Below are 25,902 nucleotides of genomic sequence, written 5' to 3'. Positions count from 1 at the left end.
TTTATGAATTTTTTTAGGACCAAGTTTGGTTTGTGTAGACTACCAACGTTAAAATATGTATTATCTGAGAATTCCATGATGGCCAACCCATAGAAAACACATTTACTTCACAATCTTGGTACACCATGTAACTGTGATCGCAAGCTTTTAAGTAAGTTCTTGGCAAGAGTTTTTTTTTTTGACGCGCGGGACAGGATAATTGCCTGAGCTGTCACTACGCAAGGGTGGGAAGGGTATAAAGTGGGGGGGTGGGGGTGGGGGGGTGTTTGTTTGCCGCCTGCATCCGGTCGTTTGCTGTGTATTATCCTATTGAAAAACATTGATGTAGCATGTTAGGCTTTTGGAGTCTTTTCTGTGAGTATGCGGCCAGATGTTTTCCACATGGTCTGTACCATGGGCGTAGATCCCGGGGGGGCCAGGGGGGCCCGGGCCCCCCCTGGAATTAATGGGCCCCTCCTTGGGGGTGCCCACTTCGTGATTTTAAAGTTAATGGTGTACACAACACACACACACACACATATATATATATATATATATATATATATATATATATATATATATATATATATATATATATATATATAAAATATTATTATTATTTACAACGACTACAGACACTTTGACATGCTTTACATTCCTACCTTCGAGTTCCGTAGTTATTTTCCCTTACCCCTTCTGCGAAAGCCATGGTATGGAGTTTTCCAGTGAGAACTTTGAAACCCTTAATTCCTAGAAACCGTTCATTCCAAAGGACGAAGCTAGGGTAGGGTTCTGTTAGCATTTCCTCCCCATTGTTACCCACACTACCATGTCCTCTGAAACGACAGTATTAAAGGTTTCAGGTAGTCTGTTTTTCAAGTGGTTTTGCTCTCATGTGCGCCAGTCTTCTGCTTTCTTGGCAAACATCAACATGGATAAGTTCGTGACGCGGAAGAAACGGAAAACAGAATCTGATTCTCACCTGGTACGCTTGATTGTTTTATAAGTAGTGACTATTATTTAGGTAATATATTTTATTTAAGTGATTATGTAACGTTATTTTTTTCAGTAAATAAACAACTTAATACTTTGACAATAATTATAGCAGAATTTAGTTTATTTACGAACTGAAACTTATATACCATTTTCTGGAATTTTTTAGCTCATCTCCATTCTGTAAGGCTAGCTGCTCTGTACGTTATATGTGAATGAATATACAGGATATAATTTTTTTCCTCGTCAATATGGAATTTAAAATCACTCCCCTTTTATTATCAAACGATAATTTTCACAATTCATGGCCGATAATCACTTTATAACATTTGTTATTTGATAACTGCAACTTTGCACGAGTAAACAGAAGTAAGAGTGAGAAGGAAGTATTTAAACGTTACATATCCGTATTTAAGTTAACAAGGAAGCAAACGCGTAATTTTAATAACTAATCAAGCGGCATATTTTAACTAAATAATTCACTGCCAAATACTGATTATACTAAATATAAGCTGATAAATGTATTTGGTTCAGTTAGCTGTAGGATAAATTTCATAGTTCTATCTCCGAGATTTTTCATTTGTGTCATTAAGTTTTTTTTTCTTTTTTACCTGGTTGATGCCTTTACTAAATAAAATAGTCTTTAAGGGTTTTAATATGATTCGATCGTTCATTTGATGTTGATCCGTTTATTAGATTTGGCGCTTTGGGTTTTTAGGGCGCATCAAAAACTGTGAACAATGAATTTTACGAACAGCATTTGAATCGCAGTAATTATGTGATGTGGCATAAAAAACCCGACAAAGTGCGAGTCGAACTCGCGCACGAAGGGTTCTGTACCATTATCTATAAAAACGGCAAAAAAAAAATCATGTCTGTTGAATGGGATTGGGAGCCCCACTTAAATATTTGTTTTATTTTAATTTAATCATTTATTTGTAAAGTAAATATACAACTTAATATTCTGTAAATATTTCAAGTGTCTACCTGTTGCCGTTTTCAATATCGAGCAAAAACGAACAAAAAAATTACGTACGTTGGTTGCATGGGAGCCCCCTTAAATATTTATTTTACTATGTTTTTATTATTTGTTGTGTCGTTTGGATGAACTTAGTTTACATGAATTAGCTAAAGATTTTGCTTCAAGATCTGAAATTAGAATAAACACTTTTGGAAAATGGTCATGTATGGGTGGGGTGTTATCTATTTGCACTATATTCACGTATATTATTTTTATAGATTTTTTCATGGATATTTTATGTATTAAGGTTAGCAAATTATTGAAACATGTCATTAATTAATAATTACTAAAACATGTTGCTCTGCTTTATTGTTAATATCACTTACGTAAAAATTAAGTGTATAACATACGAGCTTATCATCCAGAGAATACTTGTTTCGGTTGACCTCTAGCGCAAAATTCTTAAACCACAGAATTCACGGGGCCCCCCTGGAAATCATACAGATTTGCGCCCATGGTCTGTACAATTTTCTTTCTCTTCGCCGTCACGTTTGGAACGAAATTACAGTGCCGACAAACCATGTTTCACCCTCTAATCTGAAAATTGTCACCTATAACGTCCCGGTTGTATGGATTTTACAGACACGTATTTATCTTTATCAGTATGCTGACAGTTCAAATCTATTTTAAACGACCTGACGACATTCTTCTACATAAAATACGTTAGTTATCGCTCCGAATTACTGTGTTCAAACGGGCTTTACGTGGCCAGATGTAGTGATCCCGCTCAGCCTTTTTCGTAAATGACTGAATATTCGTTTTTTCGAAGTGTTAGTATTCGAAATCGAATCGAATACGAATAATAAACTATTTGTTTTGATATTTGAAAATTCGAATATTCGCACAGGCCTAATGCGCATGCATATTCGATGAATTTACGTTACAAAAAACGATGTTTGTTTATTAAGTAAAGTATAATTTGGAAATTCGTCGTTCAAGTTTTTTTACTGTTTATTAAAGGTATTGTGTGTGTAGACAAAGTTTGAGATTGGAACAGAAACAATGTAAGAAAGTATTTTTTACAAATGAGAAATATGTTTATTTTTGTTTTTTAGTATCACGTATTTTCACGTTTTTTTGTTCTTATCTTAAAAGAGATAATATAATAAAGCCGCTATACTGAGATTTATTTGTTTCTTGGTTAACAAAAACTGTTAATTATCAAATATTGTTAATTGTATATATTCTATTTATTATTATTTACGAGACGTCATACTGTATGCGTACGCAATACAACTCGATTCGTTGCTGCAACATAACACAGCATGTTATGCGGTATCAGAAGTAACGAGTAACGTAACAATACGATAGTAACGAGTACTAAAAACTATAGTAACGAATACATACGGTTACGCTTTTTTTCGTTACTTTTACACCTCTAAAATTTTCTACCACTCAGTCACAAGCGCGTCTGTTTCCTGCCGCTCCCTCCCCTCCTGAGACAGCTTCGTCCCTCCGCACTCCCCTTAAAATCCCCTCCATGGCCAGGGCCCGCAGAATAGACTGTTGGTTCCTTTGGCCAAGCCTACCGCAATGCTGTAGCTATGTGGCCACTTTTGATTTTGACGATACTCTTCACCAAAAACTTAGGACGTAATGGAGTATTATAAGGTACGTATTCTTACTGCAGTAAATCTGCTTTCAGGCTGTCAGGCGAGTTATTTTACAAAACGCGAAGCACACAATTTCTCTAGAGAAAACGCCACGCGGCACGCGATGGAACCAGCCCTCTGGCTTGGTTCCCCAGGTCGGAAGCCGAAGCCGAGTGCTCACGGAAACACCCGAAGGCGAAGGCGGAGAGATCCGATAAGGAGTCAGCTTCCAATGAAGGCGCAGAAAGCAATGGTAGTCCCCCCGGGGGGGGGGGGGATTTTGGAGCGGGGAAGGCAGAGAGAGAAAGAGAGGCGTGAGAGAGATAAAGCGATAGCTGTAGAAGATCAACGCGCGAACGCGCCTACACATTGATAGGGCGAGCTGTTCAAAAAATTCGAGTTGAATTATTTACGACAGTAGACAGGTAGTAATATATTTATTTTATTTATTTGTCAGCAGTAGGGAACCAATGGTTCCCTTGGTTCCATGGAATATTCGCCCCTGATATATATATATATATATATATATATATAAACCTGTCAAAAAATGTACACACATTCAACCATGCATGACTTAATTTAAGGAAAAATGCCAAATTACGTTAGTTAAAAATATGTTACTCTAATAATATCTTACTAAGGCAGTGTATCTCAGAGTCTCGACATAGCCACCACACAAATTAATGTGGTATATAAAATGTGCCACCACTTGCCTGCTATATAGTTCCTCAAGTAGCGATTCTCGACTTGCTGCGTCTTGCTGAAGTAGTCATAAGCTATAACTCGTACGACGCCTGGCCTACCCGCTGGAAAATTCAGCAACGAGTTGATTCCAAGTCTGCAAATCACCTGGCTAGTCTTTTCCGTGGTTGATGAAAGCACGAGCTTCTATGCAGTCGTAAATGTAAGCACATGCATTTCACACACCAGTTATATTCGTAACACCTTTATGACACACACCCATGTTCATGTATCAGCGAAGCCTACAAAATTTCCTTAGAGTGTAACTTCCATCCACTCGTGTTCTTCCAGGCACAAATCTCTCATAAGATCATAACCAGTTAAAACAAAATTCACATAAATCACCTTACTTCCATTAATGTCCTTGTATGCTGAAACAGTTCCAGCATAGAGACTTTCATGATACGTAAACATAACACCATATACATAACAAACGTATCTTTACGTAATACTATAGTTTCTCCTATAAATTATCGAAGTCCAATCTAGTGTTATAGATGCCAATGCCTCCTACCACTGACAAGCTCTACGACATCAACCACTATCAGGTGTAGATACATCATCAATAAGATACATGTATTCTTAGTCCAAAGTCTTCTGTCAGGCCACAAAAGTTAAAGTCCGACACAGACTTAGAATAATTACAACTCCTCCTGCAGCGATCCCTTATGAATATTTTCTATGACCTATAGTACTCTGCAAAATATTCTATCACCAAACTTAACTGTTTGTGACGGTCATACCAACTTCCAAAGTTCCAGCGATGACGGGCATAATGACATATATAGCATGTCGAGGTGGCATCGGGACAGTTATCTTCTGGTGGGCGACTGCACTCAGCTCTTGAAATCAGCCCCTTATATACTTGTCTTGAGGAGCAATTGAAACACCTAGAACATTCTTCTACGAAATTCTGGTTGCTTGCGACAATGGCGGTCTTCCAGTGATGTCTATCCGGTATCCGCTGTTCATACAGAAGCCTTTTTTCATCACTTTTTTCTTGGGTGTGCGACAGGTTGCCTATACCACAGGCTTCCTGAGCATGGTGCGTTAGTTACACCACAAGCTTCGGCAATGCTAAAGCAGCAACTAGCGACACAGTAAGGGACACATCCATGCAAGTTTTCGGGGGTGTTAACCTCACACAATAACAGTGTTAAAAGTCAAAAAAACTTTCCTTTTAATCATTCAGAATATTCACCTATGTGGATAGAAAGTTACCTGATGACTCATACCAGGAAATAATTTGATGCCTGGTCATGCCAAGACAGTCACTGCATCTGCTTTCTGAGGTAGTTAACCTGCCTTAGCTCCTCCAATTGTAAAAAAAAAAAAACTATGTTAATAAAGAGACAAGTGATCCTCTATTAAATATATACAAATTGTGAAAATTCTTAAACTTTCTTTTCTGTTTAGTACTTTTCACAATCACGTTTATTTTAGTCATTTATTGAGTGAACCGGTACATCTTCTTGACAAGAATTAGGAGCCAAATTATTACTTAAAAGTCGCATCTTGAACAAACGATACATGCTTAAATATCACAAAAACATTTTAAAAATATATGTACAGTAAGTTACCTGCCTGATTTTTATCAAGCATCCAAAAAGTTATTGCAGCCAATATTATTGGTATCATAAATAGCACAAGTTACATAACAAATGTAGAGTTTAAAAACTTAACCATTGGCTTTGAACACTACAGATTTTTGCCAAAATGAAGATAATTGATTTTCCAACCATAATGATTGGCAAAGCTTAATAATAGAAATTATACTAAAGAACTTTACTACGAGTGCCCTGTTCTTCCTGATATTTGTTAGTTGCTAAAAATTTACATAAGAGTCATGTACAGAGGGGTGTGAAATATTGTGTCCAAAATTTCATTAAATCCCATCATGCAGCATGTGTACATCAAGTTCTGTTATTCCTGTCCTTAACAAGATGCAAACAGTATGAAAAGAGCACGTTAACATGTTCACAAATACTGCGCTAAAAATTTCTGGCGGAATTGACAAGTTAATGTGAAAGGCAAATACCGAACCAAGTATTATTTGTACATCCTAACACACAGCTTGTAAGTCAAGAATTTTGTCATTTAATGAGCATTAGCTGCCAGATTTCACTTAAGGACATATAGGCTATATAATATTGCAATGCAAGTCTTCCCACTGCCAAGCGACAGAGCGGACACACAAAAAAGTGCATAAAATTTGCCACGCTGAAGAGCTGGAAGTAATGCGACACTGACTGTTTAAATACAGTGTTGGGCAAAATTCAATTTTTAACATTAAACAGCTCGGGTAAAATCGCTGTTAAGACAGTCACACATCACAGTTAATAATATGATGATAAGCACAAGTTTATAATAATGGCTGAATCCTTAAAGCACTCACGCACAAATTACGTATTCAATCAGGCCAATTTTGCATAGCAAAGTGAAATGCATATCCCATCCGATTCTTGGCATAATTTTACTGTAATTGATTCCTTACTTGATCACATATTGTCAGCCATGGGTAGAAGTCCAGTAGTGGATTGAAGCCGTGCAGACTCGATAGAGACTCGTAGATGTTAACGAAACACATTAGGCAGTGATGACGTAGCTGCTATGCCTAGCTGTTTCATGGTCTGCACCGCATCTGCACGTCTGATCATTTCAAGCGATGTCTTGTGACTCCACGAGCAACATGACAGTTAGGTTCCGATTGGAGTGCATCGCTATATTCAGGAAACACACAGTAGTTACATATGTGGAAGTACAGTTGTATCAACAAGACACATTACAATTTAAGAGAACAAAACTTTAATAAATGCACAACCATGACTGGTCAGAAAATTAATTTAGCAATAAATTATCTGAAGAAAGTATAGTTCAGCAAAGTATTATGCTATAGATAATTTAAATAAATAATACAATTAATTACAATAATTATAACAAAAAGATGTACGACATAAACAAATTCACAAGAAGAGGCGGTACCACACACCTCAATTGAATGTTGTAATTTATGTATATGCATATAAGGTGTTTAATTGAAGTTGAGAATAATTAAGTATTCTAATTTTAATTCGGTTTTGAATGTCAATGTTAGTTCAAAAACACATAATCGTTTTATCATTTTCTTAATTTTTTTTGTAGTAGTAACATAAAAAGTTGAAATGCTAACATTGTTATATACCCTGTTAATTGTGCATAGATGTGATGTTCATGTAACCTCCTCTAGCGCGGTTACGGATTTAGGCCGGCTGTCAGTTGTTCCGTCCTGCAGCCATAGCCACCGTGTGTTAAGTGCGACAGGTCTGCGTGCAGGTCGCTGTGGTGCGAGGATGTGAAGGAGCTGTCGGAACCCGCTCCGCCGATCGCTGCCAGGAAGTCGCAGCGCATCAAGGGCACGAGGGCCAAGCAAGAAGTCTCGGAGGCAGAGAGCTTCGCGGATGTGGGCAAGGAGGAAGAGGAGGAGGAGGAAATGGACGACCTCAAGTCGGAGAGATTGTGCGAGTCGCCCGCGGGGGATTGCAAGGAGCACAAGGAGTTCACGTGCGAGTACTGTGGCAAGGTGTTTGCGGCCGTGTTCAACCTGAACCGCCACCGCCAGAACATGCACATCAACGGCAACACGTTCCGCTGCGACCTGTGCAGCAAGAGCTTCTCGCTGGCGTCGGAGCTGGTGTGCCACAAGCGGATACACACTGGCGAGCGGCCGTTCGGTTGCGACGACTGCGGTCGTCGGTTCATCCGCGCGTCCACCCTGAAGTGCCACCGCCGGCTGCACACGGGAGAGAAGCCATATGTGTGCCACGTGTGCGGTGCCTGCTTCTCGCAGTGTTCGCTGCTCATCCACCACCGCCGCCTCCACTCGGGCGAGAAGCCTTTCTGCTGCAAGGACTGCGGCAAGACCTTCGCGCAGTCGTCCAGCCTCAAGGTAACAGCCCTCCATATTTACTGTGGAAAATTTTAGGTCGTACATAAGATATTAGTTGGGTAGCTCTTCGGGAATAATAGCGTTTAGAGACTTTCCCACATTTTATTTTCTTTTTACTGTTTTAATGTTGAAAAAATAAATTGATATTTTGCTTCAGTATAATACAATAATGTTTGTCGAATAATCTTTGTGATCTGGCCTCTGACCCCTCAGCTCAGTAGCAGATGTGTTTACTTATTAATTACCTCGCTCAAAAAATGTGTACATACTGAAGGTCTTAAATTCAGCTATTATTAGTTAATTTTGTAACCTGACACCAATAGAGTTGCTTGCATTATGTTTTTTCTGAGTGGATTACTGCGGTTGACCTTGGTTACTAGGTTGCATTACTGCGCTGATGGCGTTCGTAGTTCTCTCAGAGTTTATTCTTATTGTTGGGTTCATTTCAATAGCGTTTCCCGTTTCCTCAGCGGGTTACTTTTATCTCACATTTGTACGTTTGGTGTTCCCGTTAAAACTATATTGACGTTGAGTAATCTAGCAAAATCACTAACACAGCATGTCCGTGGTCCTGAATGTTCTTGAATAAGACACCTGTTATAGGGCCTTTCTTAGCGGTGGTTCATTCAAATGTTTAATTTTGGCATTTTTCATTCACAGAGAAATATGTAAACAAATATAGTCTTTTAATTTTTGGCACAATCTAAGAACAGAAAAGGTACTGCAGCATTTAATGAATGGAATTCGAAACTTGAGTATCGTATTTATCCGCATATGGATTGCACATTTTATGCTGAATTTTTGTTTGATAACATGAACTGTATGCAATTTTTTTTCTTTTCATTATGATAAAAAAAAAATTAATGTGGCACTGTATGGGTGAATTTGTGTGAAAATAACCAGTCTTTGTTGGTTTTAGATAAAAATATACAAATAAGTATAATTTGTTTAATAAAAATAGCTCAGTAGTGTGTGTAAAGCATAATGAACTGCGCCGTTAAGCTGTGTCTGCTGCCTGTCGGGCAATTACCCCAGCTGTCACCGGCAAGTGACTTGGCTGTCTGCTGCCGGCTGATGCTTGGCAACAGGGGAAAATCTAAAAATTAACCATCCAGTGACTGAGAAAGAGGGAAGGTGTGCATGTGTGTGTGTGTATGCACGCAGCAGTGTTTATGGTTCTTCCTCCTTCTGTCGTAAATGTTCATAAACTGGCACCAAGCACAATCATCACGTCTGTCTCGACAGGTTTTTGTGACTCAACTGTATTCAAACATTGTTTTTGGCGTGAGATTTCCCACACTTTCTGTTGCAACATTCCATGACAAAACTGGTGAAAAGGGCATTCTTTTTTTATAGGAGAAACTGACAAAAAATTGAGCAGCATGCCATCTTCTCCATCTTTGGGAATGAGACTGGTAAAAAAAATTACAGTATACGAGGAAGGGAAACACAAGTATAAAAAAAATTATTTCTTGGGTCATACAGGATAAAAAGGGGAGAGACGAAGAGAAGAACGGTGCCTTGTTTCTTAAGCAGTAAAAAGCTGAAGCACGGACCATAAAGACTTCACTTGTATTCTACAAGAGACATATTTATGGTTCAATCCCTATTTGAGGGCGACCCTTACTGTGAAAATGATAGATTTTTTGGACCAAAATTATAGATACGGCTTATAAACAGTGGCGACCCTTCAGCAGGTAAATATGGTAAATGTATAATTCATCCATGCGTCTAAATTTTGATGGTATTTTTAGAAATATTATACTCTGGTTAGTTTTATTAATGCTAATGATCAAGTTCCTGTGAAATCACAACATTATACTGTACTAGGCAATAAAATATTTTTAAGATTTATATTGTATTAAATCATGAAAACTGTATTGAAATTGAAAGGCATTGACTTTAAATTAGATGTGAATATAAATGAAATTATTCCTTTTTTCGTAAAATAATAGGCGATATCTCAAGATTAAAAAAAATTTCCTTATTCTCTGGAATATATAACAACAATTAATTTTATGTATGTCATTTAAGTACCTCTCAGAACCCTCCAAACCCTCTAAACTCCCGTTGACTCCGGCGTTGTCGCTTATATACCCGTGGTGTCCTCAAAGGGACGAGAGCGGCTGTGACGTTTCGCATCATCCTGGGTCGATCCGACGCCCGAAACACCCAGAACATCGATGCTTATTCATGTCACTCTTCCCGGTGGCCTTTGTAAGCCCAGAATTCCCATACCACTAAAGGTGACAATGAACAGAAGCGGGACGTTGCGCGGGGAGCGGAGGGGGTGTGTAGCGAGGACCCTTGTAATCTGGCCAGGCACGCATGGCATGCTTTACATCAATGGACGGCGCATGATGTCAGTTGCTGTGCGTGGCCGCCAGCCCACTCTTAACATGGCGCGCATCGCGGTCTTGTGTCTACATGCTCGTAACACTGTATGTTGAATGCTAGATAACCATGACAAAACAGATAGTGGTAAAATAACATGAGTAGGGTAGGATGTACTAAGAAAAAAAAACTTTTTATCAACTTGTGTTTGCTCTGACCATGGGCATATTTTAGAATTACTCTAGTAGATGGGCACATACGCACATACTCATACACACACATGCACACACACACAGACACTATATTAGTACACACATAGACTAAACTACCTCTTCACAGATTTCATTTCCATTAAAAATGCCAACAAAATATTTCTGTAGTGCATGTAGATAAGCAAGGGATGGTGCAAATTTACTTTCCAAGGTTGAGCAAGTTTTATTTGCCAGGAGCTATGGTAAATATTCCCATTATTTAGTAAACCACCTTGGTCTTTTAATGTATTATGACAATATTATGTACTTACATATATTTTAAAACAGTTAAATGCATTTTTTTTTTTAAGAATTTGGTGTTAATGCAGTGATTAAAATTAAAGTGACTTCTATTATTGTGGCAAGATTAACTTTCTTACAAATGTATTTCGGATTCCCTTATGGTTTATAACATCACACTAGTATTGCTGTTATTGATACATTTCATTTATCTAATAGGAATTATTCTGTTAAAATTTTTTATGGTTTTGACTATTAAGTTATTTCGTCTTTGTTGGAGAATTATGCTAATAAAGTAAACATTTTGATAGATAGGAGGAAAAAGAGACTATGTACTTATTATTCTACTAGGAATTGTGCAGATAACATTTACAGTAAAATGGAATCAGTGATAGTAAACTTGAAGGATGGCAAAGAAAAAAATAGTTGATTCATAGGTGTGCCATCCATGTGTAGTGTTACTGACTGTGCAGGGTATTATAGTGTTCACTTTGTTTATAGGTTCACGAACGTGTGCATACAGGTGAAAAACCATTCAGCTGTGAGCTGTGTGGCAAGGCGTTCTCTCAGTCTGCGAATCTCATGATGCACAAGCGCAAGCACACCGGGGAGAAACCATTCATCTGCGAACAGTGCGGCAAGCGGTTCGCGCAAGCGGCCAACCTGAACCACCACATACGCATGCACTTGGGTGAGAAACCGTATGGCTGCAACGAGTGCTGCAAGCGCTTCACGCACTCCGACTCACTCAAGAAGCACCGACTAACTCACACGGGCGAGAAGCCGTATGCGTGCGAGCTGTGTGGGAAGGCATTCGCCCAGTCCACCTACCTCAACAGCCACCGGCGAGTGCACACCCTGGAGAAACCATACGGCTGCGAGTTGTGCGGCAAGAAGTTTGCCAACTCGTCCAACCTGCGCTGTCACAGACGGCTGCACACCGGAGAGAAGCCGTTTGCTTGCGAGGTGTGTGGCAAGGCGTTCTCCCAGCACTCCCCGCTGGTGCGGCATCGCAAAACGCACACCCGATGAGACAGTTTCCCACTCGCCTCGAGCGAGCCGCCCACATTGGACGTGGCTGCGAGCACGCATGGCACGGTCATCACCACTTTGTGGTGAGCTGCCGTGCCGAGGTCGAGTGGGAGTTACTGCACTGAGGACAGTGGCGAGTTGTATAAAGCTTAGTTTGTTACTGCTTTCATAGAAACAGTTACTTCTCATACAAGTTGAATCTGATGTTCAAACGTAGTGATGGCCTGATGTACGATAATAGTTATGGTTATCGAGGTAAATATGTAGTGTACGGATTATCGTCAAAAATTTTTTAAAAAATCTGAAGTAACTTTCATTATATGCTCTTTTACGTCCTCTTTTCATTACAGCCTGCGGAGATAAGAAATTCCAATTAATTTAGGAGATATCGAATTTTTAAATTTTAATCACTATACCTGTACATTCACACGACATTAACCATTGTTTTGTGTTTACAAGTATCAATTGTTTTTTATTGGATAATGTTGTCACGCGATAGTTCGTGATAGGCCAATATTCAAATGAACCAATAGGTGATGATTTAACATTTATTGTTCAAAACGATGTGTAATTACAACGGTCACTTATTGGATATTGTTGCACGTAAAAAAAATTACGTTCGTTCCTACTGTTAATCCTTTGTTCCGGTTTGTTAGGTTAGGTCAGCTACATTATAAATACTTTAAAACTAAACAACCATTAAAATTAATTTTATTATTTTTAATGTCTGTTCAGTTTCAAAGTATTTATAATGTAGCTGACCTGACCTAATCTACCTTTTTCCCGTTTTGTTAGGTCAGGTCAGTTACATTATAAATACTTAAAACTATACAACAAGTAAAATTAATTGATTTTATTTTTAATTTCCATTTATTTTGAAGTATTTATAATGTAACTAACCTTACCTAATGGAAAATATCTGTTATTTAGGCATTCACGCACACACGGCAAAATATTAAATTGCAGCGGTCGAATGATTACATAGGTCTTGTATTGCAAAATAAGAACGACAATATCTCCAAAAGTAATTAGAATTTCTTATCTCTGCAGGCTGTAATGAAAAGAGGACGTAAAAGAGCATATAATAAAAGTTATTTCAGATTTTTAAAATTTTTTTTGACGATAATCCGTACACTACATATTTACAGTTATCGGGATTATCAGTACTTTTCCTATGCCGGTTATTGGTGAAACAAAACTGATAATCGGTTACATAATTTTGAAGCCGCTTGGAAGATTACAAATGTAGTGTTTGTCTACTGCGTCTCAGGTTATTGGTGTATAAGCAACACAGCACTGGTATCGCGGTGCTGTTTATCTCTACTTCTGCCCTTCTTTATTATTTTTGTTGCAGTTCCATACCCCCTCCTCACCTCCTTCTTAGAATCTCTCTTATTTTGGCATTACAAACATAAGCGGTTGGCCGAGGAAAATAACTAATACCCATGCTATCTGCAAACAAGTTTGCTTTTTATAGGACGATACCCATGTACAGTCATTAAAAATATATCAAAACTGTCAGCACACATATACGGATAAATACATGTCTTTAAAACAGCACACCGTGGGTTTAAAAGTTGATAGTATTTTAGGGTCCTGAATCCAGATGGTTGGTAAATAAAAGGTTTTATGAAATATATTTTTATCATCATTTTTAGCAAATTAATTTCAGTTTATCTTTTGTTTACTCAAAATTTGAGATAGAAGAAATACGGCATGCAGACTCAATCCCAAACAGTATTCAAAATGTGACTAAGAAAAGGAAATTCGATATATCTGGTGGAAAACATTTATTTACAACATAGGAATAAGAACTCCAATATCCTGAGATGTTATGACATTCGGCTAGATACTCGCAGCATAGTAACAGTGCCCGCGATGTTAATACAACAGATCGGACAATTATATTTTTTCTAATGACTAACAGAAAATAGATTGTCTCCTGTCAAGAGAAAAAAAAAACAACATTGGCGCCTTTACACAATCATGCATATATTGAAGAGAAAAAGAACATAAAAAGGCAAGATTTTACTATCTGCTATTTTCCTACTCTTAAATTAAAAAATATAAAACACTTAAATTATGAATATTATAGGCTACTTGCATGATATAATTTGATTTATATTTTATTTATTGTTTGCACCACAGAATAAGTTGTACATTTTTGCGGCTCAGCAACTGGAACAGCTAGAAATAAATTACAGCCAGCTGCTTATTCTGTAAACAAACAGCTGTTCCAACTAGACACACAGCTATTTTTCTCCTCTCTATTCATTGCACCTAGTATCTGAATATATTTTAAAACCATTAAAATTATTGGTTTTAATGTATTGGATCAGTAAAATATTAATTTTCGGAAGCTGTATCGGAATATGTGTTTTCAGTACCGGGCCATCACTAGTACAAAGTAAGTGGGATAGTAAATTATAGATACTCTGTGTGAAACATGTCTACAAATTAATTTACAGGAACAAGATAGTATATATTTGATTAAAAATATTATATAGTAATTTCATGAAATTTAGATGACATTAGTAAATTTGGTAGTTTTGTAAGTCACAATTACTAATCTTTGTATCTAGCAGAGATATGCACTTTTGTATAATTAGCATGGATTGTAATTATATTTTGGTATCATGTGTATCATTTCTTAGTATGTGTGCAGGCATGTTTTAGTGTTTCGTGATTACACGTTTACTAGGTAATGCATTGTCTTGCCTACTACGTACTGTATGTGATGCTTGTACTGGTTTATCTAAGTTTATTAGTTTAAAACCTCTTAGGAATGAATATGTTTTATAGTTTATACGAGCATGTTCATTTGATTGCATGATGTCAAGATGTTGCAGTATTTGCCATGTTTAATTTTTCGTCATAAATATGTGGCCATTTAAGTTGCTCTGTGCTAAGACACTTGAAAGTTTGGCAGTCATAACAGATAAAGATATAAATTCTTCTGACTACATTCATTATCCAAAGATGTTTTCAGGAACAATATATGGTCTGATAGGATTTTGTGAGTGGCAAGATGAGGATTGTAGAGCGCTTTCAACGCCTTTCCTTTTCCTGGTTTCAAAAAGAAGACATGTTTTATGTCTGGGCTACACAGGCCAATAAAAATCACCAAAAGGTCTATATCTTCCCCCACCACTGTTATATATTCATTTGACGGGGTCAACTTAAGAGCTGTTTTGATAATTAGGATGTCAGCATCCTCTACAGCTTGCTGTGAATACATTTTTGCATCATGAAATGTTTCCATCAACATTGAAATCAACCGGTTTCTGTTTTCGCAATTTGCAAGGAAACACTCCTGTGAGACAGTGGGCACCATCGATTCTGTAAATGATATTGCAGCAGATTGTTTTCTTTGTGCTCTTCTTAATCGTTCTATGTGGTTAATGCTTTCACACGATTCGTTAGGGTAGCCATCGAAAATGACAATGGTATTTGAGTTGTAGTTTGACTTGACATATGATACATAACTGCTGCAAATTTCTGCATATGTCTGGCCATGGTGCCATTTGACCCGTTGTAACAAAAACCCTCCATCGATGACATATTTTGTATTATTCAAATCTGCCTGTTCAATCGGTGCAAAAGCCCTATACAAACTCGATTTTGTTCCTTTTCTCATCCCATGCTCATCGAAAAGAGAGAGAGGGTAGGGGCTAAGTTCGTAATGCAAAAATTCTCGCAGATCTTCATCTGAATGTATCAAGATGGTCATTCGTTGAAAAAATGTGATTGGATTGATGACTACAGCCACTTCGTTTGAATTTTACAGATTGAAAATCACCACCAACAATGCGCTGTATACCATTCATGCCCACCTCCTTGGATAAGTGGCAGTTGATTCTCTCATCTGCGACAACACCTGTACTTAGTGATATTAGGTCAGTGGTCTCTGGGAAAGGAGGATGCTCGTGGAACCAATTCAGCAACTTGTGTGCATCAATATTGTCTCGCTTTTGCATAGTATCTCTGCTGTCAACATGTTGTTCTGACGTTGTGAGTTCCACTCCCGTAAAGTGCTCAATCTCTTGGCACACATTATGCAGTACTGTCATCCCTTGTGTCCACCTTGTCACAACACCGTCAGTTACTTCACGGCCATGAGTGAGACCACCACTTGTCTTCATTGACTTCATTAGAGTTTGTTCAATCACCATATCACTCCAGGTGCCACACCACAATTTCTCACTCCTACGAATGGTGAAACATCCTTGGGTGGTGAAACACTCGTATTCTGCAGATGGCATTGCAGTTTTCAAGGCATGCATGTCCTGGAGGTAAATATGGCTGCATTTGGCATACAGATTATGGCCACTAGCATGGAAAGGAGTGTATTGCAGTGGAGACATTCCATCTCCCTTCCTGCATTACTAACTGTGTGAAGTATATTCACAGTAAAGACGAGTAATGGATCCGAATGTAAAGTGTAAAAGAAATAAGCAACGAGAGAGAAATAATATAATAAATTATAATAAAATAACGTTATAAAATAAGAGCACTTACTAGACGGGGCAGTTATAAAATCTTTTGTGGGGGTTGGGAGAGAATAAATAAAAATAAAAAAAAGATGTACAAGATGGAATTACATTTGCACAGAATTTAAATACAATATTATTATAAAAGTGCTTTTTAGTACTGGAGATGGCATAACAATTTAAACCCGGCTTCATTGTATTTAACTTTAAAATAGGAGGGATTCACTTAATGACAGCCGTTAATAATAATTTAGAGTTTTGGAGTGGAAAAAGTGGGGTTTTCTCGGAGAGAGCCAATATACAACAATGTTCAACTAGAGCTTGAGCCCACACGGTTGGTCGGAGAAAAAAACATAAAAAAGAAAAATTTTAGGAAATTTTAGATACTTTCATTTTGAATAGAAATGTTATCTACAAAAAGTTGATAGTTTTCGAGGCATTAGCAAAAAACTGCCAACAATTGAGAATTTTTACCTTTTTTTTTTTAATTTTTTTAATGTTGCATCACAATATGTTGTTAGCAAACCTCAAATTCGGATTCAGCACCCCAAAAAACATAAGCATGGAAGAAATCAAAACTACCCCAAAACTTTCCTGCTAGGGACCCTTTTGAGAACAAATTGACTGGATTATAACTCAGCTGCAGAAGGGAGAACCTTGTATCATGTCATTCAAGGATGCAGTTTAACAATGCAATAAGTAATTAAGCTTTTTTTTCCTCTTTCTCGATTATGCCAAACTGCAACCAGTTGTGCAGTTTTGAATGAAACATGCCAAACGCACTGTTAACATGCCTCCCACACCAACTGCAATTATGGCTCCCAGGTAGTGTTCGCCAGACTTATTGTAGAAAAAAAAATAATGATTCCGACAACCTAGGTCTATCATCCTCTATGAAAATGTCCTGTTTTTCATAACTACCAGCATTCTCACCGCAGTCTGCGCTACACATATATAAGAGAATAAATTATATGAAAGACAATTAGGGCACAATCTATGCTGAGTTAATTTATTGCTATTATTTCATTCATATGTATGTGGATTGCAAATTATAGTTTCATGCAATACTGTAATTCTAATAGTTAAAATACCTACTGCAATCAATCTTTTATGCCACATTTTTTATAATTTATTTTAATATGTTCAATTATGGTAATGTGTGCGTGAGTTACTACTTTTTACTGCCAATATGTTTTAGAACATGCTGTTCCTGTATATATTGAATTATTTTTAGCTAAACTAATATTAATGATATTAATAAGTGTGAGAAGTCTACGTGGTAAATTTTACAATAAAGTTTCAAGGATTTAAACATTGCTTGTTTTGTGTGGTTTATGGAGAGAATCATAACGATGTAATAGATGGAAATTTCATAGTTGAGTCAACAGCTTGGACACACCAAACATTTTCTTTTATAACAAAAATTAATATTTAATAGTTATTAAAAATTTTTTTATAATTTTCTTTTTTGATTTGTACTGGGTTTGTAGGTAGACAAACTTAAGGCAGCCGACAGTTTTATAGTATTACCGAAAGCTCTAATCCACTCAAAAAATCTGCATGGTTTGCATCTGCGTGATCTGCAAAATGGACCACGCTAGCTCTAATTTTTGCATAACTATTGTGGTTTCATATAAAAATTACATATCAAATTATATTGACAAAATAAATAACTATGATTCCAGCATGAATTTTCCTTAGTTATATGAATACCATAAAAAATGCAACCCTTGCCTTATCTGCAAGTAAAAAGTCTTAAAGCTTTTTACAATTTTGGTTTTTGTAGAACTTAACATTAAATTTACAAAAAACTATTGTTTCACTTTAAAAAAGTTCACTGTACCACTAAAAAAAATTGTAATGTTTTTTTTTTGGGTATTTTTTTTTTAAATTTAGCAATATTTAGCATTGACAAAAAATTTTTAACATTTAAGAAACTATCTAGGTACTGCTTAATGTTTGGTTCCTTATAGTTACTGTATTAACTTACAGATTTTTTGGGCCAAAAAATCTAACATTTTTACTGTAAAGGTTCCCTTGAATATGGGTCGTGTCATATATCTCTCTCTCTCCAGTAGAATACAAGTGAAGTCTCTACGGGTGTCTCAGCTTATTGCACAGTAAGAAACACCATACACATGTCCTTCATCTTTCCCCTTATCATCCTTTATGGCCCTTCCTCCTTTTCCTTCCCCAATGCCTTAGCACTATCCAACAATAAATACAAAGGAAAAGTGTTTCCTCTCCCCCCCCCCCCCTCCCAGGCTATTTTTTTTTACCCTTTAAGAGAGAAAAGACTACAGGCTATTTCCTTGTCAATATTTTTGTCAGTTACACAGGCATGCCCTTTACTGCAGTTTTGTCATGAATGAAATGTTCAGTAGAAAGGATAGGAAATCTCACGCAAACAATGTTTGAACACAGTTGCGTCACAAAAACCTGTCGAGATAGAAACTTGATGATGGATTAAGGGGCCAGTTCACGGACATTTGCAACGAAGAGAGAGGGAGGGAGAACAATAAATACTGCGCATGGCCACGCACGTGCACCCCCTCCCCTCTTTTTCACTGGATGGTTTATTTTTAGATACTCCCTCTTGCAGAAAGTGGCAGACGGAAGTTCCTTACCAGCACCGCTGGGTAGCCGTCCGACAGGCGGCAGACGTAACTTAACAGCGCAGTTCATGTTGCCTTACGCGTACTGCTGAGCTATTTTATTAAAAATTTACTAAAAACCAGCAACACAGTCTAGTTATTTAATCACATAGTCAACCAAAACAATGCAGTGTTAATTTTATTTTACCCAAAATGGAAAATTTGCATAGAGATAGCAGTACATTTTATTAAACAAAAATTGGCATAAAATCTGTAACCCATACGTGGGTAAATACGGTATATAAACCGCTGTTACTCACCACCTCCTGAACTACCACTTAATTGAAAAACTACACGCTCTGCCTGTAAACTGCATCACTTGTGTCACTTTAGTCAGAGCTTCCTGAACCTCAGCACAGGTGTGAGAGATGAGAGATGCAGGATGACTTCCACTCTCCCAAACTGTGTATCTCCACATGCTTTGCTTTCTGAACAGCTGCTTTGGAACTACAGTCGTAAAACACAACTTTGTTTCTAAATGGTGTTTCAAAAAAGACCTTGTAAATCACTCTACTGATGAAAGTGGCATCAGAAAGGGTCTAGTAGAGAATATTGAATAAATTTAATAATTTAAATAATTTTCAAGTGTTATGTACTTCAATTGTGATTTTCAATTCCTACAGTTTTTTTTTGAACTTGTAATCAAATAGTTTGGGGTCGCATTATATTCATATTAGCATTATTTTCAGGTAAATACTGTACCTATATAATTTGTTACAAGTTGGAGGTACCAGGTGGCTCAGTGAATACCACAATCTCTGAGGTCACACAGTATTAAACCCTTTTGTTCATGACACATCATTATATCAACTTTCATAAGAAAATCTGGCATTAAAACTAAAGAAACGTTTCCTGCATATTATTTACAAAAGAGAGTGCAATATATATTTTTATATAACCAACATATAGTTTGGTTTTGTTCAACTTTTGATATTTTTACTTAAAGTGGTTATATTACTGTGTATTTAATAGTACATACATGTTTATAATGTGTTTTACTTTTAATATTTTAATGCTATTGGTTGGTATCCATCTATTTGATTCACAATTTACATCAATCTAGACAGTTAGGCATGTCCAGACAGCCAAATTTCTCCGCTGAATGAATTTTAATGGATGCTTGTTGTTGCCTAGTAGAGTCAACAAAAGTAATGAGACCAAGTGTCTAAAACCCTCCAGGACTAAGAAACAGCATGAGGTTTTGTGTGGCCTTCCGTTTTGTCTTCATTGTTTATTTTAATTTTATTTTCTTTGTGTTTGCATTGTGTTGCTGTTGTTGGTTTATTTTTTTCCTGTTTCCTAATTTTTTGTCCTAGTTTTTGATCAAGATCAGCATATCTTTTGTAATTTTTTTTTAAGAATCTGTTGTCCAAATCTGTATTTACTGTACAAGTACAGTAAAACCTCTATACAACAAAACTAAAGGGACATATCTTTTTATTTAATAAAGGCATTATTTATTAATAGGTGTAATGAAACAAAGCTAGTAAGTCTGATATCAGATTTTCCACTATTCCTAGACACAATATGAAAAAAATCGTTTCTCAGAATCCAAATGCAATGTCAAAATTGTAACAATCACACACTAAATTCTACAACTATTACCTTCATATTAACATGTCCCTTACTCCTGACTGCCATGAAATTGTCAGATAATCAGCACACAATAATCTGTGAAAAAACCTTTTTCTTGTTGGTGTCTGTGTTAGATTGGGTTTCTGCTGTTTTTTTTTTTTTTTTTCACTTGTGTTGTCATGTTGTTCCTTATGAGTGTTGACTATGTTGCAAAATGTAACACATTCATTATAATTCATTTCATATGGAGGTAATTCATCACATTGTCTGTAAACTTAAATGAAGACCCACACATGTTCATTTACTCTCTCTGCCCATCACTTCAACTTATATTTTCTCAATGAAGCAGTGTGTGCAAATATTTGTAGGTATGTGCAATTTTACATTGATATTGATTTCCTATCACCAAATTGTTGATAGCTTGATTTTTGCCTTTTTTTGGGACTGCCGTGATTGTCATATTCAGAGTAAACAATTTAATTTATATTTCTAGAGCTTTTTATATGTCTTAAAGCTAGTTTTTTTGAAAAATTTATAGATAATTTAATTAGTTAATGTAAGTCATTGTGTTCATAAAATAAGATTTATTTATGATGTATGCATGTACCAACATTCATACTGTACATAATTTGTAAAGTTTTTGTTTAAGAATAAATCAACCAAATACTTGTTCAATTGAGATGGATTTCTACATAGAATCTAGATCACATAGTAAAAGCTTGTGGTTAGACCCATTTATGTTAGCTATGATTTTATTTCAGGGAAAGATATATTTTTACTAGCTGCCCGACCCGGCTTCGCACGGTTGTATTTATGGGGGGGAAAATGAGACCAAATCTCCTATTTACAGTTATAATAAATGAAATAAAATGAAAATTAATTAATTTTGACAAAAACTTAATACAATGCTTTGTAATGTACCGAAGAAAAAACGAATAGCACCGATGGTTTCCCGACTCTCAAGCACGCAACGTTGTCATGGAAACGAAGTACCCACTGTTTCCCGGGCTTAAACACCAATCAACATTGATAATCAGTTTATTATTAATTATAAATTATTAAGACTATTAATCGAAATAAAAACTACCCTATCTCTCAAGTTGGAATCAATTACACATAAATGCCAATTTTCATCGAAATCGGTTGACTTGGTAAAGAGTTCACTGGACCTTTTTAGAAATCAGATGTAGTTAGTAATTGTCTTCTTAATTTGAATAATTTATATCACTTTCAAATCCCGACCGACTTTGTTCTACCAGTGTATAGTTATTTACCTGTATATATCTAAAAATTGGTGGTCTGTATTTAATGAGTGATGAGGACTACACTAACAATGAAATAGTCGTTGCCATGGAGACGAATGAAGCATCAACAATGCTACAGCCGTTGCCGTGGTGATTTTCTGCCAACTCATACATACATCACATTAGAAAACTCTAAAATTATCAGATTAAGACCATTAATCGAAATAAAAACTATCCTATCTCTCAAGTTGGAAAAAATTACACATAAATGCCAATTTTCATCGAAATCGGTTAAGTGGTTTAGGAGGAGTATGGCAATTTTTGATATTTAAAGTACTTGCAAAATTTCAACGGTGATGAGGACTGCACTAACAATGAAATAGCCATTGCCATGGTGATTTCCTACCAAAAACTGGAAATAAAAAAAAAAAATTTAGGGGTGGACTACCCCTAACATTTAGGGGGATGAAAAATAGATGTTGGCCGATTCTCATAGATACCGGATAAGCACAAAAAATTTCATCAAAATCGGTCAAGCCGTTTCGGAGGAGTATGGCAACGAAAACTGTGACACGAGAATTTTATATATAAGATATATGTTTTCAGAGGATTTTTGGGAAAAAAATACAGAAAAAACGAAAAAAGATTAATTTTGAACCATATGCATTAAAAAACCCTTACATTACTATTGAAACTAAACTATGGGTCTTCAGTAGTAGCTGTAGGCAACGTGGCTTCTGTCACATTGTCCACTAATATTTTGAAAAACTTTTCAAGATTTAGCAGGTGGGGAGGGGATATATCCCTCCATCTACTCCTCCAGTGTCCACCACTGATCTGGCAAAAATTTACAACAGCACTTAATGGTTTTCAGACCATTTTTTTTATATGGTAGCCTAAATGTGCAATTTCAGTAATATTCTAGAACAAGCAACAAAATTTATGAAAGAAAAATAGTTTAACGTAGATACAAAAGCTAAGACTGTTAAGTGGTGACATCCCTCCCGTATTGATACCCCTGGTCAGATCTCAACCTCTGGCAACATTTTTAGTTCATTTGTATGTTTGGGGAAAAGTTTGAATGGGGTAATTTAATATTGAATGTTGTGTTTGAGGAGGACTGGCAATATCAATCAATAGCAATGTACGCAATATTTTTTCAGAGTTACATCTCATTATGATACAATCTAAACGTGAAAGGTGGATAGTTTTGTGAGATACTTTACCATGTTGTTGCCCTGGATGGGCTGGAAGGCAGGGAACTTGACTTTGAAGCAGGCTCGAAAAGCACTGATGATACCAAGTCCTGAAGTGGCTTCAACCAGCAGACACACGAATAGTAGACCCAAATGGATCTAGATAGCATTCATTGATTCACACTTGAGGATGGTGTACGAATAGAGAGAGAGGCATGCACACAAATCGTGTGATTTTCATACACATGAAGTCATGAGGTTTTACTGGTTTTACCAGTTTCCTTTAATGACAGAGGGAAAGCAATGTTGCCATACTTTTGACCGGCATTAAAAACTTCAGAGCGTGAATTACATGGTGTTCAACTTTCTGATTCAGACCTCTAAGACTTGGAAGATTTTTCTGACAATTTTACACTTTTGACATTTCTGTTGAAGCATTAAAAGAATTAAAATGTTAGTGAATGCTTTGATATTATAAAGTTTTTAAAATATCCATTGAGTCTCTTTAAAAATGTACTGAAAATACCATTTTTGGCCATTTTTAAACAGCTTTGTGGACAAGAGCTATAAACGAATGTCCATTCTGTTTTTATAAAAACATAGTGTAGTTAATTGTTGTTGCCTTTTTCTCCCATTTTCACGGTGGAAAATGTTGAGTAAACTAACTATAATTAAGGCACTGCACACATTTCTAGCATACAGCTGGGCGCGCGGGACTGTCGAGTCTTGTGAGGGACTCGCGGGAACCAGCTTGGAATGCAAAGAAGCGTCAAGGAGAAGACAAATAGGATCACACTATCTGGCTGGGCATCGCCGTGATAGGCGAGGCAGTATTGCCAGCCTCGTAAATATTCATGTGACTCATTAAAAATTCCAGTTCTGCACCACAATTTGTTAACAACATGTTGCAGAACTATCGGAAGTCAGCACGGCAAGATTGTATTTAGCTACGCTCATTAAAAGAAAATGGGCACCATAATAGCTTAACAGCCAAGATATTTAACAATTGTGAAATAATTTAACACAGTGAACTATAAAACTTGATTTGTTGGTTCAATAGTGTGTACCAAGTTAGAATGCCTTCTTTTTCATTTTTTTTTCTAATCAATCATGTAACGTCATTCCTGCCTTTCCTTACTTTGACTTTATATGGTAAATGAAAATGAACTCGTCTATACTATACAAGCTGAGTATATTTCTAGCAAGAAAACATCAACTGGTATGGCTGACAAGACTGAAACGCTGTCCACATCTTCGGAAGTTATAACAGTAGAGCAACTAGCACCCCATGACATTTGTATCCTGTGGATGAATTATTCACAGTTGTGTGTAATCATTTATAGCATAGTGGTTTGCACACCAAATTTCAGTGCGAGAGGTTTAGGTGTAGGTAAATGTAAGTTTTTTTTAATGAGCCTTGAGGTAAAAATTATAAATAGAAATAAATAACATTTCATGAGGGTGAGCTAGTGATAAATCTCTCAGATGATTCAACACTAAGTAAATAAAAAGCCAAACTAAAAAATTCTGTTTGATAAAGATAAGAAATGCAGGACATTAAAAAGCATTTACCTACTTTGAATGCATATATTTGCTGATAACTATGATAAAACCATAGCAAGTTAATATTTTCCTTGCATTTCAAACATTTTATAGCAATTTATAAAATAAACCTTTTCAGACCGTTTATAATATTTGCCTGTTTAAGTGGCAGAACATAATTAAGAAAAAATATAAAAAATTAGTAATCTTGGTTACATTTACTCATACAGTTAGAGAGTTTCACATGTTCTGTGCATTATCATTTAATGCATATTGATTTATGTACTATAATTAATCAACCTTGTGCCCGAAATTAGGTATTTTGGCACTATTTTTTAAAAATTTTATTATAATTTTAAATTATTTTTGGAAATCTTGTTTTTCATATTTATTGTGTACACAAGAGTGATTTACACTTTGTTAGGCTGGTGTACTCTACTTAGTTAAACTTTGCGGCAGTGGACCGAAGCACCTTTTCTCAGGGACCAATCTGATCTTTTGCAAGTCTAAAGACATTGTTAGCAGCCCGGATGACAAGGGCCTCCCTAATAGCATCAAAAGTTAGTGAACACTATATTTTTTGGAACATGATAGCACTGTATTTATCGACACCACTAATCTGAAATATTAGTAGTTTTCCACCCGTCTTGTGCTGCGGCTCGGCGAAACCAACCTGGAGCCTGTCGCTCCCCTTGAGGGGGGGGGATCCTAGGGCGGAGGGGGGGCAGGTTGTGTGTGCATGCATGGGGAGGAAGATAACGGCAACAAAAACGATACCCTCGTGACAGAAATAAATTTTCAGTATGCCTATCCATAGCACCACGTGCTTGTTGGGGGAACCAGTTTGTAACTATACTGCTCACTACCGTCACACAGCATTCATCGCAGGCTGCCGTGCGCATGATGCTAAAGGAAAAACACTGCTGATACATGCACAAATGAACGTAACTCAAATGGGTTTCCATAGCATTTCGTGCATGGCATTTGTACCTATTAAAAACACAAAAAAAAAATTTTTTCTATATATTTTTAATTTTGTAATAAAATATTTGATCATCCAGCCATGGTTTCACAAGAATTCTTTATGTATTTT

The 25,902-nt window shown here is 36.6% G+C and overlaps 1 protein-coding gene across 2 annotated transcripts in view; it reads left to right on the top strand.

Moving 5' to 3' along the window:
* Window positions 1-25,002, top strand: part of LOC134527343 (zinc finger protein OZF-like) — a 32,690-nt gene extending 7,688 nt beyond the window's left edge. For both annotated transcript variants that reach the window (XM_063359943.1, XM_063359944.1), the window contains exons 4-5: window positions 7,639-8,251; window positions 11,578-25,002. In XM_063359943.1, coding sequence (XP_063216013.1) covers window positions 7,639-8,251; window positions 11,578-12,108 — 1,144 coding nt within the window. In that variant the 3' untranslated portion in view covers window positions 12,109-25,002. The remainder of the gene's footprint in view (window positions 1-7,638; window positions 8,252-11,577) is intronic.
* Window positions 25,003-25,902: the final 900 nt, after the last annotated feature.

This window comes from Bacillus rossius, chromosome 1 (assembly GCF_032445375.1).
Source record: "Bacillus rossius redtenbacheri isolate Brsri chromosome 1, Brsri_v3, whole genome shotgun sequence".
NCBI lineage: Eukaryota > Metazoa > Arthropoda > Insecta > Phasmatodea > Bacillidae > Bacillus > Bacillus rossius.
Note: the sequence above shows the minus strand (reverse complement) of the source record. Positions and strands in the feature narration are given on the sequence as shown.